General features: G+C 34.6%; 3 protein-coding genes across 3 annotated transcripts; all 3 read left to right on the forward strand.

Moving 5' to 3' along the window:
* Positions 1 to 4,207: 4,207 nt before the first annotated feature.
* On the forward strand, positions 4,208 to 5,449 carry LOC141587829 (F-box/kelch-repeat protein At3g23880-like). The gene has a single exon (XM_074409296.1). It carries the CDS (start codon positions 4,208 to 4,210, stop codon positions 5,447 to 5,449), a length of 1,242 nt encoding a protein of 413 aa, XP_074265397.1.
* Positions 5,450 to 10,531: 5,082 nt separating this feature from the next.
* On the forward strand, positions 10,532 to 11,770 carry LOC141587830 (F-box/kelch-repeat protein At3g23880-like). Its single transcript, XM_074409297.1, has one exon. The coding sequence runs from the start codon at positions 10,532 to 10,534 to the stop codon at positions 11,768 to 11,770; it is 1,239 nt and encodes a 412-aa protein (XP_074265398.1).
* Positions 11,771 to 16,584: 4,814 nt separating this feature from the next.
* On the forward strand, positions 16,585 to 17,802 carry LOC141587831 (F-box/kelch-repeat protein At3g23880-like). The gene has a single exon (XM_074409298.1). It carries the CDS (start codon positions 16,585 to 16,587, stop codon positions 17,800 to 17,802), a length of 1,218 nt encoding a protein of 405 aa, XP_074265399.1.
* Positions 17,803 to 21,172: the final 3,370 nt, after the last annotated feature.

Raw genomic sequence — 21,172 nt, forward strand, 5'->3', positions numbered from 1 at the left:
GACTAGGGCCAATGTGCCTATTCCTGCAGGTCTTTGAGTGGCTATTGTGTTCTGCTTGGACCTTCCTTAATCTCTTGGAAGACAAAAAAGCAAGTCACTGTAAGCAAGAGCTCAGCTGAATCAGAGTACAGGAGTTTATCTTACACTACCTCTGAATTAGTTTGGTTAGAAGCATTGTTGCAGGATCTTGGCATACATATACATCAACCTATCCAGCTGTTTTGTGACAACAATGCTGCTATACATATCTCCAATAATCCAGTATTCCATGAGCGGACCAAGCACCTCAGCATTGACTGCCACTTTGTCCGGGATAAACAAGAGCAAGGTTTCCTCATTACAAAGCATATTCGAACTAATCATCAGTTAGCAGACCTGATGACTAAGCCATTGGGTGCTGCTCAACACAAATTTTTGTCTACTAAGCTTGGCTTGGTTTATCAACCCCATCCAGCTTAAGGGGGGAATATTAGATGTATAGAATTCATGGTTGTTATTAGTTAGTTAGAATTAGTTAGTTTCCTAACTAAGTCTGTTAAGAACTAACTCAACCATAGTTAGTTGAAAGAAAGTCGGTGTAACAGCTGCTATATATACAAGAGCAGCTCATGTATTTGATCTTAAGAAATTCATAATAAAAGAATTCAATTTCTAACAAACTCAACTCTCTCTAATAAACTTCTGCAAGATATTTTCCTTTATTCTACAATCATAATATTCTAATCTTCCTCATGTTCTTTATGTTTACATCAATGCATTCATATCAGAAGTATCAGTTTCAATAGTTTGATTTTTTTTAAAAACACTACCAAATCTCATTCAAACCCAATAAAACACAATTTTAACCATTTATTTTGAATTTCTATCTGAAGGTGTAAACTTAATTTCTTTAGCATTACCAATACTACCGTTTGCCAATCACTTTGGGGCAAAATCACTTTAAATTAGTTTCATCTAATTCACCTATCTAACGTAATTAAGGTAAAAAAGTTGCTTAAACTTCATCAAATTAACTAGTTTAAGGGATAAAATTAACAACTTAGGATGGAAACTCAAAAATAAATGGCCGAGATTGTGTTTTATTGAGTTTGGATGAGATTTGGTAGTGTTTTTAAAAAAAATCAAATTTATTGGTAGTAGTTTTTAAGCGAAAATTATTTTGGTAGCAGTTCTTATAACATGGTAATACAAAGGTAGTAGTTATCAAAAAACCTTTTTTTTTTTACTATTGGTCCAATACTTTATTGTTTACATTTTATTTATTCCTTAGTTTGAATATTTAGTTACTTGTCACCAAAGTTACAATCTTTAGGCTTGACTTCAGTTTTGCTTACATCTTTGTTATTATTTTTTTTTTGTATTTGTTTTAGTTAGAATTTGAATATGAAACATGTCATTTTGTGAATTAAAGTGGTTGAAACAAATATTTCTATTGGACCGTCATGTTATATTATAAATAAAGACGATAAAAATGGTAAAGTATACTCTTATGTTGTTTTCTTGTGCTCCATTTCTGTACTGATTTGTTTACGTTTTTTTATTACTCGTGAGCAGTATTTAAATCAAAGGTAACCAAATTACTGACGGAGGGATTATATAATATGTTAAAATTTTATCGCGACAATTTAATATTTTATAATTTTTATCGATGACAAAATTATATGTTGGGAATATATTTATAAAGTAAAGTTATACTTAAAATACACAAGTGTTAATGAATTGAATTGAAGACGATACTGAATTGAATTAAGCTAAATTAAGCTAAACAAAATGATTTCGAAGGATGGTGAACTAAGTTAAGCCTAACTAAATTGAATAACCGAGATTAAATTGAGTATATCGGTAACATATTTTCTTAGTGGAATACCTATAAATTGACTATATCGGTAACATATTTTCTTAGTTAAATTGATTAATATTTTTTTGTTATGATGGAGATAATTTGATTTGGTTAAGAGTTTTGATTTTAGTTAAATACCTATAAGATAAGGTAAAATTACATATTTATCCTTCGACATTTGGCGCAAAAACGAAAATCAACAATTTTTTTTTTATATATATATTTCTTATTTAATTAAGGTGGCGCCAAGATTTAGCGCTACCGGGTGGCGCCCTATCGCCATCCAAAATAAAATACTCCATGTTAATTAGAAAATAACAAACTTAATTTTTTTTTTGAATTGAATTCTTAAAATAAAAAAAAATGAATAAGAAATACTATTATACCTCAAGTTGTATACTAAAAGCGACCTGACCCGATTGACCCAACCCGAAAAGACGGACTCGAGACTCAAAGTAACCCGAACTACATCACCCGAATATGACCCGAAAATTATGCGTCAAATCATTAATAACAACATCAAATGAGAGAGATTTAACATTTTATAATTTATGAATTTATACCAAATATATTTATTAATTAAAATATTGAGTTTAGAGTTTAATAAAAGAAAATTATAGATTAATGAAAATATTATATTTGTTTGAAAGAAAATCTAATCACATTGCATTATATCCTTATTTAAAAGAACGCATTTTAGAGGAAAAATAAATTACGGAGTACATACTTATCCTCTTTGTATATAACTAGTATAGATCCCGTGCAATATATTATATATGCACGTTATCTATAGAGTTTTACTTTGAGTGTATTATTTATGTAATTTAAATTGACATTTTTTTTATTTTTCATTTTTCTCCTCATTATATTTTGATTAGAGAAATAAAAATTTAAACCGTAAGAAGTATTCAAATGAGTATTTTTTTGAAAGCTTTTTTTTTCGTATTTACCGAGAAATTAATTATGTTAATTTACGAATATTTACTAATAAAATAATTTTTAGCCGCAACTTTTTATCATAAAAACTCAATGAATTTGTAATAAATATTTGCTACTAATAATATATTTTTCAGCCACAACTTGTTATCATAAAAAATCAATGAATCTTTATCATAAAGTTCTTTAGAAAAAATAAAGAATTTCTTTTTCACAAAAAAGATCAGAGATAAAAATTTGTGCAAATGTGAAATATTGAATGTTATAAATATTTAAATACGAAAGATTATGTGCATTTATAACCTATCATGTATAATTGTATACCCAATTACCCATACTTAGTACTTACAGTACATGCTAAAAATGCCAAGCACTATTATAGGAAACATGTTTTAGGCGGAAAAAATTGGAGTTTCGCCTATTTCTTTTAGTAAATAGGGGATAAGAGTTGGGATGTCATTGGGGCGGGGCGGTGGTGGATATAGGCTCCCCCGTACCCGTACCCACCAAGAAAAACTTGGACCCATCCCCATCCCCGCCCCACCACCCGTGGCGGGTATAAGTTTCCAAAAGCATCCCCGCCCCAACGGACGAAAATATAAAACCGTACCCGCCCCACTTACCCATTAACCCGGCACACCATAATTTTATTCGATAAATTTTTTCGCAAAAGTTGATTTAGTCACTATTAATTTCCATTTTTTTTGAATTTATCTTTATTATTTTAGTTTTTCACCAAAGAAGTTAGTAAAAAAACTTTATAAAATAGCTATTATTAACATTATATCTTAATTATAACTAAATAATATTAAAAAAATTGTCCTAATAATATTAAATTTTTAAATGATTGGCGGGTATGAGGCGGGTAAGATGCAAAATCCATCCCCGCCCCATTACCCATGGCGGGTACAATTTTCATACCCGCACCCGCCCCACCACCCACCAAAGTTTTACGCATCCCCACCCCAACCGGAGCGGATGCGGGACGGTAACCACTTGTACCTGCCCCATTGACATCCCTAGATAAGAGTGGAGATTAATTTAAAAGATGCTCTTTGTTAGCTCCTAATTACAATCTGAAGTGCAATGAGTTGAAAATAACTCAGCCTAAAATGACTCATACGGGAAATGACCCACCGTAAATAACCCGACAACTTGATATCTAATACTAGTCTGAAATCCAAAATAACCTGGCCCAAAAAAAGAATAAATGGCAGACCCGAATTGACCTTATTCAAAGTAAACCCAATTGACTCATTTGCCAATAGACCTGACAAAATTGCCAGACACGAATAACCCGACGCATTACTTACCTGATTCTCAAATAGAAAAATCGGAGCTATACTAGATTCAAGCTCGACCCGGTTGTCGTGTTTATTTTAGTGTGCGCACACATAAACCCTCCTTCTTCTTCATTAGATGCCGAAAACAATGAAGAGCACAACTGAAAAGGAGAAATCAACATCTTCTTCTTCTTCAATGAGTAACAAACATTCAGAATCCAAGTACTTACCACCCGAAGTTTGGACTCTGATTTTCTTATCATTGCCTGCAAAAACCCTATTAAGATTCAGGTGCGTATGTAAATCTTGGTGTTCCATTATCGATAACCCTCGTTTTGTTAACATGCATTTCAAACTTTGTAAAATCAATAATGGGAATGATAATAAATTATTGTTAGCATTCGAGAGTTTGGGATACCTTCAAAACGAAGGGTGTTTGTTGACAACTCGTGATGCTGAAACTCTTGAAGAAACCGATCACATTTTTCGCAAATCTGAGTCGTACAAGTACCATATTAGAGGTAGCTGTAATGGGTTGCTTTTAGTCCGACAAAGAAGTGTTTATTGTAATCACAAAGAATTGAGATTGTGGAACCCTTGTATTCGCAAATCATTGGTAATTCCCACTTGTCCACTATGCCCGCATCCACTGCCTTTGCTCGATCCTGGTCAGTATTTGTTTGGGTTCGCTCCTGATATTCAAGATTATAAAGTGGTTAGGTTGACAAGTGACTATAGTCTTGATAAAAAGTCTGAAAAGATATATGTTGCAGTTTATACACTTAGTAATCAACAATGGACCGTTAGAAATGATCCCATCAATGTCACTTATGCGAATAGTTATAATAGAATTCGGCTATTTCATTCTCTGTCAACCGCAGTTTACTTTCAAGGGGCAGCATACTGGGTAGTTCAAAATGAGAAAGAAAAGAGTGGATTTTTAACTTATCTTGCTTCCTTTGACTTCGACAAGGAAATTATCACCTTTTTGGAGCTGCCTTTTAGTTTAGACGAAACACGCTACTCGAAGTTGTTTCCGTTTCTTCTTGGAGAGTCACTAGCGGTTTTCACTATTTCTAAGGTAAGTTCCAGTATATGGGTGCTAGAACAGGACAACAAAAAGAGGCCTTGGACTCTATGGTTTTCGGGAAAATCAAGCTTGCGTGGTTATCTATCGTTCAAGGTTTACGATGGTTCAATAAAAAAGATTTTCTTTTGTGAGAGGGATGGGGGCTATTTTGTTTATGGGAAGAAGGCTTATAATTTAGCTAGTTGCGAACCACAAGAATTGAATAAATCTATGAGCTCCTTTTCGGCATTGGAAACATATTCGGAGAGCTTGGTGTTGTCCAAAACATATGGTGCTCGTGATTTGATGGTTTTCCCATGAATAAGAGAATACAAGTCTATTTGTCTTCTCAATTATTTTCTGCAGGTCTGTTGTAGCTTATGGTTAAAATTTGAAACTAGTCTTTGCACACATTACACAGTTTCGCCTTTGAGCCGATTTGAGTGTATGCAACTTGTTTGCGAAACTTTTCTGTTGTTTAATTAGCCAGTTTGACTATTAATTGTTGGCATCTTTTTTAGCTGCTTATCTACTTTTGTTGAATGACAGTGATTCTGTCTGAACTATGATTGAAGGTTTTGGGTGGAATGTGATGCAATCGGAAATATTAACGCAGCTACGGTTAAACACGGCACGAGTACAGGGATATTATCAAACTTATCAACGATGACATTACTCCCTGTAGCGCCTTTTGCAACTCGTGTTTTTTCTCATACAAAAACATAGTGATGATTCCGTTGTAAAATCAGGCAATCATTGACAATTTCCAACATATTGCGGTTGGAAATGAAACAGGGTGATGATTCCGTTATACAAAAGGGTGTATTAATATTACAAAAACTAGTTTTAAACCCGTGCAAAATTGCAGGGGTTTGTATTTAGGACGGTATGAATATTTTATTTTTACATTTCTATTGTAATTATCTAATAGTTTTATATCAGTTATTATGTTTAATGTAGATCAGTGATCTAACTGGAAATGAACATTCTCTACGTAAATAGGATGCGTTAAAACCACAACTATCGGGTGAATGTTCATTTCCAGTTACAGACGGATTAACATCAGTAAGAGTTTCACCATATTCGGCACATAGATCTCTTAATAAGCGCTCAACAACACCGTACTATCTAGTTTTAAAAATTATTTAGTTATTTTATTTATTCGCATTGTTTGTAATAATTAATTTCATTAATTTCTGTAATATATTCACATTATATGTAATTCATTCTCGCAATTAAATGTAATTTATTCTCGTAATTATGTAATTTTATTATTAATTATGTAATTTTATTATTAATTATGTAATTCATTCCGATTATATGTAATTTATTTCATTTATTCCGATTTGTAATTCATTCCGATTATATGCAATTAATTTCATTTATTTCGATTGTATGTAATTATTTCATAAATTTATTTTAAGACGGAAATTGTCGCATGATTGTATTGGCAAACGATTTGAAGAAATAATTTTTTTGCACACCAACGGGACCCACCATAACCTGGATTTAAAAAAGGAAAAGGTTGTGCAAATGACGTGGCGCATTCTCCATTCAACATTGTCTTCTGAATTAATAAAGATAAGATTCTACCGTCCTCCCGGAGGACGGTACTCCTCACACACAAACACAAATACACAAATACACCCAAGTGGAATATTATAATAGCTTGTGTGTGAGGAGTACCGTCCTCTCGGAGGACGGTAGAATTACTCGTTGTTAAAAAAATATGTACCTTATGATAGATGAAAAATACTCGATTCTTGCCTCAAATACCTTTCAAAAATACTAAAATTGTGGTACCATTCAAATAGAACTCCCTCCGTCTTGATCATTTGTTGTCCTATTTCATTTTGGAGTATCTTAACCAATTATTGTCTTTTTTATTTTAGTAATTCATTTGATGAACAATTTAATCATTTACACTCAATTTGATCCACTGGTCATCTAATAATTGACTCTCTCCTCTTTCTCTGATCTTTGTGCCAAAATCAAGGTACAAAAATTGATCGGGGCGGATGGAGTAAGATCTCGTTTGGTTGATGAAAGAATCAAATTCATGTGTTAGTTTGCAATTCACATGAATTTAATTACTACATCACAATTCACATGAATTGCAAAAAGTATGTTTGGTTGCCATGTGGGAATTTCTTTTTCCTAGACCTGTCAAAATTCGACCCGACCCGGAAACCCGACCCGACCCGACCCGTTTTTTCAGGGTTACAAACCCGGTTTTTTCGACCCGCGACCCGTTTGACCCGAACCCGAAATGACCCGTTATTTTAGGGTCGAGACCCGACCCGAACGGGTCGACCCGTTGGGTCAAAGGTAAATCAAGAATTTTATTAAAATATTAATATTTATATATTATATTTGAAAAAATAGTTAAAAAAATATTTTTTTTATTACTTAAAATTACAAAAATAACTAAAAAGTTAATTTTATATAACTTTTATAATATTTAATAATAAAATAATTATTAAAAAAACTTTATTTTAATAATTATGTCAATATAATTAATGTAAACGTTGAATATCATTAAAATATTAATTTTAAATATGATTTACATTTTAAAAAAATATTTTTTTAATTAAAAAAATCGTTTAAAAAAGACGTTAGAAATTATTTCTTGACCCGTATTCTGACCCTAACCCGACCCGTGACCCGTATAACCCGACCTGTATTCGACTCGACCCGTATTTGACCCGACCCGTATTCTGACCCGACCCGTATGACCCGACCCGGGACCCGACCCGCCCGACCCGTTTGACAGGTCTACTTTTTCCCATGAATTAAACTCTCATGGATTATTTGGTTACATTATTTCAATTCACATGATTTTGATTAATAAATACAAATATACCTTTATCTACATAGTATAAAAGCTGAGTTTTTTCTTGGCTTTTGATTGGCGGTTGAATTTTTATATGTGGATCCCCCATGTTTTCTTATTCATTTAACTACCCTCTCTCCTCAACACAATTCCTATTCTTATTTCTATTTTAATTACTTATTTCATGTTAAAACATAAGTTAAAATTTCACAATTTACATACATTCCAACGCATCTAATATTTATCAAAATCCGAATCTCCAAATATGCACTATTTATATTGTCACGGTATTGAACATTTAATCACGCTCAATTATATGTTCATGTATATAATAATAGCGCTTGCTATTATGACCCGTGCATTTTTTGCACGGGTATAAAACTAGTTTAATATAAATTTCTATTTTTTTTAAGGGCAAATTAGTAAATTTGGTGGGAAATAAAAGTGGGAGTTTCTAATGACCATGAGGGGGATGGGTAATTAAACTCCTCCATTATGTAGGAGTTGTAAACTCCAAGGGAGTTTTAAATTCCACCATTTTATAAGATTTGGGGTAATCAAACAAGCATTCAAAAACACAATTCATGGGATTCTAAAACTCCCATGAATTAGAAGAGTAACCAAACAAGGTCTAATAATAAAAGTATTGAAGAACGGGTCAAGTAGGGTGATTGTGTGGTTGGGATGAAAATATGAAATACCGGCGGGATATTAGTTAAAAAGTGATTCTGTAGTTGAGATGAAGTACATGAAGTGTATCCGATTATTGAAACTAAGGTGCTGTTTGGCCAAGATTTACAAGTGCTTTTACAACTGAAAAAATTGAAATTAGGCCAAACACTGTAAATTAGATGGATGTAAAACTACTTTTGAAAAGTTAAAACCTAAAAAAAAGCCACTAAAAGCAGAAGCTGCAAATACCTACTTCTACTTCTACTTCTCGCAATCTCTACTAGATGGGCAATTGTTTTGGTTTTTTTATTTTTTGTACTCTATAATTGTAATATTTTTAACTCTATTATTGCCTATTTTTTTGTTAATCGGCTGCTTTTAATTGTAAGTTTTTTAAGTCATGTGGGCATTGATTATTGCTATGTACTCGGTATATTGCTTATGATTTGGGTTTATGGTATTTTTTTAAATATAAGCTCAATATTAATTATATAAAAAGGAAAAATAATTTACGATTTGAGATGAAAATAGTATGAGACGACCCTTTCAATAATGTATAAGACCGCCTTTCAGTGTGAGACGATCCTTTATATGTAAAAATTGAATGTTTGACTTATAAAAGTAATATCACATAGAATAAAACTAAAAGACGGTCTTATTTTAAAATTATTTTTTTCTTTGGCTAAGTACGTAGTAATTGTTTTGTAGTTCAAGTACCCACCAATATAAATGCTTAATGCTTTTGTTTATAGTTTGACTAATTGATTATATTTGTAGGTGAGTTTCATCATCTTGCAACATAATAAGTTGATATTGCAACTTTCTAATCGAGGAGATAACATCAACCATGAATATCATAATTATGAGTATTACACAGTATAAAATTGCGGTTGTAACTATGACATTACATAATTTTTATTAGAAAAAATACTCTTAAAGGTGAAAAGTTTGACAAGTGTAACGCAGACCCAGATTATATAGTAAACAAAAAAATCAAAAAAGTCGAATAAAAGTAATTAGGCCAAACACATCAATTTGTTAAGAAACTACTTTTATAAAAGTTAGGCCAAACAACCACAACTTTTTCAAAAAGTAGTTTATGAAAAAACTCATTTTAGAAAGTAAAAGCTATTTCACATAAACTAGGCCAAACAACACCTAAACCTGCCAAACAATGACATGCCCGAAAACAATAAATGAACCCGACACGAAATTAAAGGTTTGGGTTAAGGTCAAATGATTTCTTTATGTAAGTGGTTCAACAAGAAACGACAGTAGATTTAACTGGGTCGTGTTTACATTGAACTCTTTAAAAAAGAATAGACACAAAAGACCAATTCATGGATTATACAACCAGTTGTACGGTGTAGAATCCGAACTTTGTAATAAAGTATCCGAGTTTTATTAGAAAGTATCCGAACCCATCCACTTACACATTAAAAATATGAACTTTGAATTAGCTCAGAAAAAAATACATATAAGCTCGGATTCTTATACCTTGGTTGTACAATATTCTATATATCACTGGATGTACAATCCTGTTTGTGACAAAAAAATTATTTACTAAATTAAGCCTAATTTTCTTGATTCTACCTCACATAATTATGCTTACATCTTATATTGCCATGACACAAAAATACAACTCAAACTCGACACAAAATTAGCGGCTTACAATTAAGGCTTGATGATCCATTTATATAAATTGATCGACACGAACATAAGACCAGATTTTAATTAGTTCGGAGTTGAATTGAAAGGGCTGATGACCCGTTTACATGTGAGCCCTGCCCGACAAAAACGATTTTATTTTTCCGCAAAAAGTATAAGGATTTGCAAATTACGAGTGTGGGAAAAAGAAAGGTGGAATCAATTGAATTGCAGAAACCCTATTTCCTTAAATGAAGGGCAGAAGAAGAAAGAAAGCGAAATCATCATCATCATCATCAAACAGTAACAAACCTTCAGAATCCAAGTACTTACCACCCGAAGTTTGGACTCAGATTTTCTTATCGTTGCCGGCCAAAACCCTATTAAAATCCAGGTGCGTATGTAAATATTGGTGCTCTATTATCGATAACCCTAATTTTATGAACATGCATTTCAAACTTTGTAAAATCAATTTTCGGAATACTACTAAATTATTGGTAGCCCTCCAGGGTTTGGGATACCATGGAAAGGAAGGGTGTTTGTTAACAATTCGTGATGCTGAAACTCTTGAAGAAACCGATCGCATTTTCAGCAAATCTGATTCGTACAAGTACTATATTATAGGCAGCTGTAATGGGTTGCTTTTAGTCGGACAAAATGGTTTCTGTAGTATCCGCGAAGAATTGAGATTGTGGAACCCTTCTATTCGCAAATCATTGGTAATTCCCGCTTGCCCGGTATGCTCACATCAATCGTCTTTGATCGACCGTGGTTGGTATTTGTTTGGGTTCGCCCCTGATACTCAGGATTATAAAGTGGTGGTTTTCACTTTTGGATTTAATCCGGATGAAAAGCCTGGAAAGTTGTATGCCGCAGTCTATACACTCAGTAATCAACAATGGACTGTCAGAAATAATCCCATCAATGTCAGTTTTTTGAACACTTATAATTGGTACTGGCTATTTAATTCTCTGTCAACTGGAGTTTACTTTCATGGGGCAGCATACTGGCTTGGACGAAATGATAAAGGAAGTAGTCGATTATTAACTCATCTTGGTTCCTTTAACTTTGATAACGAAAATATGACTTTCTCGGAACTGAAATTTAGCCTTGACGAAACAGACTCCTTGAGGTTTCTATTTCTTCTTGGGGAGTCGCTAGCAATTTTTAGTATTTCTGAGCTAACTTCCAGTATATGGGTACTAAAACAGAAGAACAGAAAGGAGACATGGGCTCTGTGGTTTTTCGGGCAATCAAGTCGTGATGGTTATGAACTGTTCAATGTGCACGATGGTTCAACAAAAAAGATTTTCTATTGTGATAGGGATAGTGGCTATTTTGTTTATGGGAATAAGGCGTATAATATAGTTAGTTGCCAAGTGCATGAGTTGAATAATTCTATGAGATCCTCTTTTAAATTGGAAGAGTATTCGGATAGCTTGGTGTTGTCCAAAGAATATAAAGCCCGTGATTTGAGGGATTACCCATGAATAAAAGAATACGGCTCTGTTTTGTTTCACGAATGGTTTTGGGAAGAACCTGCGGCTGTTATTCAGCCAATCTTGAATATGTTAGTTACTATCATTTCTCTTGCTCTATGTGAAGCAATAATTCGTGTTATTCCTAGTATATTGCCATAGCTTCGTTTTTCTTGGCATTCTATTGGCCGTGTATGCTTTGAATTCTGCAGATATGCTTAGGTACTTTTATATTTCTTTCTCCCAACTATTTCTAGATTCTTCATGATTAAATAATTACCGTTGTTAAAATCAATACTGAATATATTTGCTTGATATGCAGCAGCTCTGCAATATTTATGAAACTTGCTGTCATTCTTGATAGTTAACCTACAATTGGGTTACATGCTGAGTAGTAGGAGTAAATTGCTGTAGAAGTTCATATGAATGAGCGAGCTTACATGCTGAGTTGTAGGAGTATAAATATTGGTAGGTGATCTGAACTGGTTACCATGAGTGGTTTGCGATATTTACTTGAGTATAAATATTTCCGTTACATGCTGAAGTTTCACATCTTTCGCGATGTTCTGGCTTTTGGAGTTTTTTCATTGTGGGTGTGTGTTTTCCTTACGAGGGGAAAAGATTTAATATGAAGAGAGAGTTGCGATAATTTGGATACGCAACCTCTAGTAAGCATTTGTTTTTGGATGTAAAAGTATTTTGTAGTCGCCTCATTAACAGTTTGGAGATTAGACGCAAAGCTTTTATTTCATATTGGGTGGCAATGTAGCATGCCATCTGATAAGGTTGTTTAGAGTGTCACACATGTCTCGAGTTTAAAACGTGTGCATCAAACTAGTCATTGTGGCTATTCAACTAAAAAATTAACCAGTTATACAAAACAGTTTTGTAAGTTTGTTTGTGTGAACTACTTGCTTCAGTAGCATTATCTATACGTGCGTTTGAATTTACTTTTCAAAGAAAGGATTAAGTTGTTGCTGCTATCACGACTGTTGGAAGTGATGATCTAGAGGCTACAAAGGTTAGTATTGCAGTTTATATATACAATGATTGACGATGGACTGTCAGAGACAATGGCCTCAATATTGACAAGTTGGATTTTAAGATACGTATGAGTTTCGTGGTTTTCAGAATGGCTATCATTTTCAAGGGGTAACACAGTAGTTTGGATATGAATATATATGATCAATATTATGGTGCTGCTAATCATAGGGAATACCGGAAAAACCAACTCATCTTGTTTCCCTTGACTAATGTCGAAAAATTCACCTTTTCCGAACTGCCATATACTTGATGGTTTTTGTTTCTTAGGGAATGACTAGCTGTTTTCTGTGTTTCTTGTGTAAGTTCCCGCATATGGGCGTTGAAACAGGATAGCGGAAAAGGGGTGTAGAGTGTAAAGTTTTCAGGATGTTCAACTTATTGTCGATTTAATTATTCAAGTCCTACTCAAAACGGTTTCTCAAAGGTATTTTATTATGATAGTGTTGATGGTAGCTAGCTTAAGTGTGGTAAGAAGTCCTATAATTTTGCTAGTTGCCAATTGCTTGAGCATGACTAATCTATAATAGGTCGTCAGATAGAATTAGAAATTTATGCAGAGAGTTGGGAGTTGCTCAAAGGATATGGAGCCGAGGATCTATCAGCCGCCTTTCCATGAATAAGATCATACCAACTCTTATGATGATTTTGAGAAGGCTCTCTGTTGTGAAACAATGGATATTGCAGTCGCTACTGTACTTGATGTTCCGTTAGCTTGAATTACTGTTGGTTCTATCATATTGCTGTAAGTTTGTTACAGCTTTTCTGTATTGTATATGAGGTTTTTCGACAATAGTCTGTGTGTTCGTAGCACAAAGGTAAAGGCTATACATATTCTCCTCCCTAATCCACCATAGACGAGTCTGAATGAGGTAGTGCAATATAGTAGATAACTCATTTAGTTGTTTCTAGGAAATCATGTTTTGGTTTCTCACTTTCTCAGGTTCACAGCAATTTTCTCGGTCTTATATTAGTCAAGGGGTAATGGTAATTTACCACTTTTTCTTAAATCCTTCAACAATAGAGAGGGGAGCTATAAAAATGGAATTGAGAGAGTATGATTTATAAGAGGGTTGACGATAACTATCTTTGCTGTGGAATGCAGTCTTAACTCAAATCGGTATTCAAACTAAGGCCCTGTTCATCTGTTTTTTGGAACGTAAAATCATCCCCTTAAGTTCAATTTAGATCAAGTTCAGCAAAAATTAAGTTTAGTTTAGTTCAGATTTTAAAAGTTTAGTTTAAAAAAATTCAGCAAAATTAAATACAAAGAACATGACCTAAAATAAAATACTTCATGTTAATTACAAAGTAACAAACTTAATTTTTTTTTGAATTGAATTCTTAGAAAAAAAATGAATAAGAAATACTATTATACCTCCAGTTGTATAATAAACGTTGTACAACCACTATATATTTATCCGAGCTTATGTGCATTTTTTCTAGCCGAGTGAATCTCCTTTCGTAACCAGTGTGAGCCAAAAAGGCGGGTTTTTGAAAAACAAGCGATGCTTGGTCTTGTGTAGTCAATCGGGCGAAGCGTGGGCTAGGTAGCACCAAAACGGACACGGACACGGATACGACACGGACACGTGACACGACATCCCATGAAATTTAGGACACGGGACACGTTATTTAAATTTAATAAAATATATATTTTGTAGTTATATATGTGTGATTTTATTTTTGAGAAAGTATTTGATATTAAATTTAAATAAATGAAGGTAAAATTTGACGTTAAATATAACTTATTCTCATTTTTAAAACCAAAAACCAACTTATAATCAATCTATTTCGACATCTCATTACTTGTCTAAAGAACATCATTTGCCCACCAAATTCAACCATATAATAATTCACGCCATTTACCTTAAATTCAACTTTCCGTTTGAAGGTGTGTCCAAATACCATGGACACGGCTCAAAATACCATGGACACGCTTCAGACACGTGCCCAAATAAAAGATGAAAGTTAGACACGGCTTTACAGGTGCCCGACACGTTTTGACGTGTGTCCGACGAGTGTCGTGTCCGACACGGGTGTCCGACACGAAAACACCGATTAGGAGGAGTGTCCGTGCAACCTAGAGCGTGGGCAACTGTTCTTGTCTTGGCCTTTGTTCACACAATCACATCATCCATCGAAAACTCTGGAGAAGAAGAAAGCTCCAACGCTCCCCGCAACTGGGGATCAAAAAGCACCAAATTTGGTGACTCTTTCCGCATTCAGTTCTAGCAATTTCTGCTGGGTTTGTTAAAACTTTTATCTTTTTTATGTTTAAGTTCAAAAATTTTACCGTATAGCTCAAATTCTTTAAAATAAACCTCGAAAACTTTAGTCCAGAACTCAGATTCTACACCAACAATGGTGGTATAGTCTATTAATTGGTATTCCCTCCTATGCTTCTTTTTCTTCCCCTTTGCTTTTGGACGGTTTCCAATGCGTCACTTTGACCGTATTTTTTAGGTTGTATACAACGTTTGTTTTTATCGAAATTTATATTTTGTGAAAAATATTTTTATAATAAATATAAATATTTTAATTATATGTATTAATATTAATTATTTATTGACTTATTTTCGGTCATAGTTTTTCAATTTGACCCATAAAAGTGAAGGGAGAAGAAAAAGAATCCGTTTTTAAAATAATGTTCAAAAATAAAGTATTTGTCGTTTTGGGTCGTTTTTGAAAATATTTGTCAAAATGGTTTCCATGTAGGCTCGAGTTTTCAGAACCTGAAACACGGAACAAACACGCCATTACTAATGGCGTGTTTATAGTAAGTAGAAAAAAAAACTTTCATAAAATGAACTAAAACAAACACGCCATTGGGAATGACGGGTGTTGGAAGGAAACACGCCATTCCCATTGGCGTGTCTTATGTATTTTTTTTTTTAAGTTAATGTGAGGGTGTCAGTTGTTGGAGAAAAAATTACTGTAAAGACACGCCAATGCTAATGACGTGTTTCCTTCATAAAACATGTCATTGGTTCATAAAACACGCCATTGGTAATAGCGTGTTTGTTCCGTATTTTAGGTTTTCAAAACCCAAATCCACCATTTTGATAAATATTTTCAAAACCGATCCAAAACAACAAATACTTTATTTTTCAGCATTATTTTAAAAATGAATTCGAAGAAAAAGAACAATAAGAGGAAATTTTAATTAACTGTAAGTCTTATTTAAGACGAGTCAAATATTATTACATGTAGCTATGGAGGTAAACAGAGAAAAATGTTGACATTTTCTATGCAATATATAGGATAATTTGACATGTAATTAACTTCTTTTAAATCAAAGACAAATAATATCGGTATTAAATGTGATTAATTAATGTTGAATAGGTGAGAAGCCTGATAGATGAACCAATTCAACCAAAACCTTAAGGTGATGGTTGAGGCCCAACTATTATAAATATTCCTATTACGCTCCCTCACTCAAATGCCCGTTGGGCTTGAAGAGTGGTTAGTTGTGCACCGGCTCCCCCGTACCGTGTGCTGGAATTCCACTTCGAGGTTTTTGAGGAGTTTTGAGGTTGCCAGGCCCGTGACCTTCGGTCACACTGGGATCTGATACCATGATAGATGAACCATCTCAACCAAAACCTTAATATGATGGTTGAGGCCCAACTATTATAAATATTCCTATTAAAGCCAAAAGGACGTGACCTCACAATTTACAGTTTACACCACACAATTACCATTTACCTCCGGCATCTCACGCTATTCCTCAAAATCTCTAGATCTGAAAGTTTACCACCAAGTAACTTAGTACTATAAAAACAATGAGGAGCAGCAAGTTTCCCACAACATCATCGAAATTGCCGTATATTCCACCTGAAATTTTGATTCAGATTTTTCCAACATTACCGGCGAAAACCCTATTACGATTCAGGTGCGTATGTAAAACTTGGCGTTCCATTATCGACAAACCTGATTTTGTTCACATGCATTTCCAACATTCCCAAATCAATTCTGAAAATAATATGAGTAATAAATTATTGTTAGCCTTCGAGGGTATGGGATGCAATGGAAGTGTAGGTTGTGTGTTGACAGTTCGTGATGTTCAAACTCTTGGTAAAGTTGATCACATTTTTAGAATGCATTCGCATAGCTACCATCTTATAGGTAGCTGTAATGGTTTGCTTTTAGTTGAACGATCTGGTAACCTTAAAGAATTGAGATTGTGGAACCCTTGTATTCGCAAATCCTTGATATTACCTGTTTGCCCACTTAGCTCTTATTGGTTTTGGGACCATGATTGGTATGTGTTTGGGTTCGCCCCTGATACTCAGGATTATAAAGTGGTTGGGTTCGATACTAAGTTGTATTTTGCAGTTTATACACTCAGTAATCAACAATGGACCGTCCGAAAAGATCCCCTCAATGTCCCTATTCTCAACGTTTATAATAGGCGTGGGATATTTGACTATGTATCAACTGCTGTTTTCTTTCGAGGTGCAGTACACTGGCTTGGAAAAATTGATTACGAAAGAAATGCATTTACTCATCTTGCTTCCTTTGACTTTGATCACGAAAAATTAACCTTTTTGGAACTGCCATTTACTTGCGAAGAGAGTGGCACCTTGAGGTTTCTGTTTTTTCTTCGGGGGTCGCTAGCCGTTTTCAGTATTTCTGAAGTAACTTCCAGCATATGGATGCTAGACCTGGACGACCAAAAGAGGCCGTGGACTCTATGGTTTTCAGCGAAATCAACTCAGGATGGTTATGAAGCATTCGAGTTGTGCTCTGCTAATCTTAAAAAGGCCAGGCTCGTTGGCCTTTCCCAGGAAAAAGAAGCAAAGGATCGAATGACCAAGGTGTTCTATTGTGAGAATGGTGGCGGCTATTTAGTTTGCGGGAACAAGGCTTATAATATAGCTAGTGGCCAAGTGCAGCCGTTTAAAAGATATATGAGCTCTTATTTAAAACTGGAGATGTATTGGGAGAGCTTGGTTTTGTTCAAAGGATACGGAGCCCGTGATTTGAGGTCCTTCCCCTGAATAAGAGATTTCTGGCTGTTGGTTTAACCAACCTTGAATTTATCAATTGTGATGATGCCTCTTGCTCTTTGAGAAGCTAGAATTCGTGTTATTTCTAGTATCTTGCCTTAGCTTCTTTTTCCTTGGCATTCCTTGGCTGTGTATGTTTTGAATCTTTCAGATACATGTTTACATTATGGTATGCATAGGTACTTTTGCCTTAGCTTCTTTTTCCTTCGTGATTGTTGATTTCTAATAGTTTTCTTCACCCATTTTCACAATTAAACAGCTGCCTATGTTTAAACCATTACTGAATATTTGCTGCATACTTTCTTATGTGAATGAATGTGCATACATGCTGAGTATTAGGAGTATAAATATTGGTACAAATGATCTGAATTGGTTACTTAGGATGTTTTGTGTACTCATTTTGACGGTGTGAAGTTTCCTAAAGGTATGATTGTTCTCTGCATCTTTAAGTTGCAAATGACTGTTTTAAGTCTGCAAGGGGCATTTATATTTTGAAGTTTGAAGTTTGTTCATTGTGAGTGTGCCTTGTCCTCACAATGGGAAAAGATTAATATGAAGCGAGAGTTACGAGAGTTAAATACACAACTTTTGGTAAGCAATGTTTTTTCTTTGGACTTGAACAGTTAAGTCCGCGGTATTGTCATCTTAGTATTCAGTGGTCAGTTGGTCACAACCACCTCATTGACAGTATCGTTATATTAGGTAGCAATGTAGCATGTCAAGGGATAGAGTTGTCTATTTCGATGTGCGTTTGGATTTGCTTTTCAAAGAAAGGATAAGTCGTTGCCATCACGACTGTTGGAAATAGGGATCTAGAGGTTACAAAAGTGAGTGTTGCAGTTTTGACACTCAGTGATCGACTATTGTTAGTTTGTTACTGCTTGCTTAATTGACTGCTTGGCTTTGAGAAGACCGGTTGTTGGGAAACAATGGAAATGGCAGTCACTACTTCTCTTCTTGCTGTTCCATTAGATTGAATTACTTGTGTTTGGTTGGGGGAGTTGGAATGGAATGGATTTAATCCATTCTAATGTTTGGTTGAGCCATTTTGGAATGGAGTTAGACTCCGGATGGATTCTAAATCTCATACCCAACTCTTACTCTTACCCCAAGATTCTAACTCCATTGCATAATGTTTTGACATTTCATTCCATTCCAAGTTTCAACCAAACAATATAAACGAAGTATAGGATTTAGAATCCATTCCATGACAATATCACATTCCAATCCATTCCATTCCCACCCCTCGAACAAATCGCCCCCTTAATTCTATCATAATGTTGTTGGTCAGAAACCACCCCCCTCGAATTCCAACACCGCTTTTTTAGGTTGACGATACTTTTCGCGTCTTTTTCAATTTAGGTTGTTGGTCAGAAACCACCCTCCTCTAACTCCATTGGATAATGCTTAGGTACTTTTATATTTCTTTCTCCCAACTATTTCTGGATTCCTCATGATTAAATAATTACAGTTGTTAAAATCAATACTGAATATTTGCTTGATATGCAGCAGCTCTGCAATATATATGAAACTTGTTGTCATTCTTGATAGTTAACCTACAATTGGTTACATACTGAGTAGTAGGAGTAAATTGCTGTCGAAGTTCATATGAATGAGTGAGCTTACATGCTGAGTTGTAGGAGTATAAATATTGGTATAGGTGATCTGAATTGGTTAGTTTCACATCTTGTACATGAGTGGTTTGCGATATTTACTTGAGTATAAATATTTTCGTTACATGCTGAAGCTTCACATCTTTTGCGATGTTCTGGCTTTTGGAGTTTTTTTTATTGTGAGTGTGTGTTTTCCTTACGAGGGGAAAAGATTCAATATGAAGAGAGAGTTGAGATAATTTGGAAACGCAACCTCTAGTAAGCATTTGTTTTTGGATGTAAAAGTATTTAGTAGTCGTCTCATTAACAGTTTGGGGGATTAGATGCAGAGCTTTTATCTTCATATTGGGTGGCAATGTAGCATGCCATCTGATAAGGTTGTTTAGAGTGTCACAAATGTCTCGAGTTTAAAACGTGTGCATCAAACTAGTCATTGTGGCTATTCAACTAAAAAATTAACCAGTTATACAAAACATGTTTTGTAAGTTTGTTTGTGTGAACTACTTGCTTCAGTAGCATTATCTATACATGCGTTTGAATTTACTTTTCAAAGAAAGGATTAAGTTGTCGCTGCTATCACGACTGTTGGAAGCGAGGATCTAGAGGCTACAAAGGTGAGTGTTGCAGTTTATATATACAATGATCGCCGATGGACTGTCAATGGCCTCAATATCCACAGGTTGGATTTTAAGCATACGTATGAGTTTTGTGGTTTTCAGAATGGCTATCATTTTCAAGGGTAGCACAATGGTTTGGATATGAATATATATATGATCAATATTATGGAGCCGAGGATCTATCTGCCGCCTTTCCATGAATAAGAGCATACCAACTCATGATGATTTTGAGAAGGCCCTCTGTTGTAAAACAATGTCGCTACTCACTGCTCCGCTAGCTTGAATTACTGTTAGTTCTATCATATTGCTGTAAGTTTGTTGCTTTCTTTTATTGAAATGAGGTTTTTCGACAATAGTCTTTTATGTGTTCGTAGCACAAAGGTAAAGGCTATACATATTCTCCTCCATAATCCACCATAGACATGAGTCTGAATCAGATAGTGCAATTTAGTAGATTAATCATTTAGTCCTTTCAAAGGAATCATGTTTTGGTTTCTCTAGTTGACAGCAATTTTTTCTGTCTTATATTATTCAAGGGGTAATGGTAATTAACCACTTTTTCATAAATCCTCCAAAAATAGAGAGAGGAACGATAAAAATGGAATGGAGAGAGTACGATTTATAAGAGGGTTGATGAGAATTATCTTTGTTGTGGAATGAAGTCGCAACTCAAATGGATTTTTTTTCCAATATGGGGTTTTCTAACAAACAAATTAGTGAAATGAGTTGGTTTTCAAAGCATTTTCCCAAAATGGGTCTACGTAGGATCGGATTTGGCGAAGCTGGGTTAAGAATTCAAGTCGCTGAGTCGGTGAGCGGTTTTATGTTAAGTCGTTCAGCCACTGAGCGACTTTAGCGTCATAGCGAATGCCAAAAAAAAACAAAATTAAAAATGAGGATAGCTGGAGTCGAACACGAGACCTTCCAATAGGAAGGGCTGTAATGTGTACTACCAATTTACCAATGCTACACGCATATTTCTATGCTGAAATGTAGCGCTATGGAAAATGAAAGGGCGCCATCGGTGACACCCAATTTGGGCGCCACCCTCTCACATGGGGTCAGTGGGGACCCCTTCAATTAAAAAGGGTTGTGAGAGAGTGACACTCAATTTGGGCGTCACCCGGTGGC

The sequence above is a fragment of the Silene latifolia genome, chromosome 6 (genome assembly GCF_048544455.1).
Source record: "Silene latifolia isolate original U9 population chromosome 6, ASM4854445v1, whole genome shotgun sequence".
Taxonomy (NCBI): Eukaryota; Viridiplantae; Streptophyta; class Magnoliopsida; order Caryophyllales; family Caryophyllaceae; genus Silene; species Silene latifolia.

Coding starts and splice junctions, on each gene's coding strand:
- LOC141587829 (XM_074409296.1), top strand. CDS start 4,208: ATGAAGAGCACAACTGAAAAGGAGAAATCAACATCTTCTTCTTCTTCA.
- LOC141587830 (XM_074409297.1), top strand. CDS start 10,532: ATGAAGGGCAGAAGAAGAAAGAAAGCGAAATCATCATCATCATCATCA.
- LOC141587831 (XM_074409298.1), top strand. CDS start 16,585: ATGAGGAGCAGCAAGTTTCCCACAACATCATCGAAATTGCCGTATATT.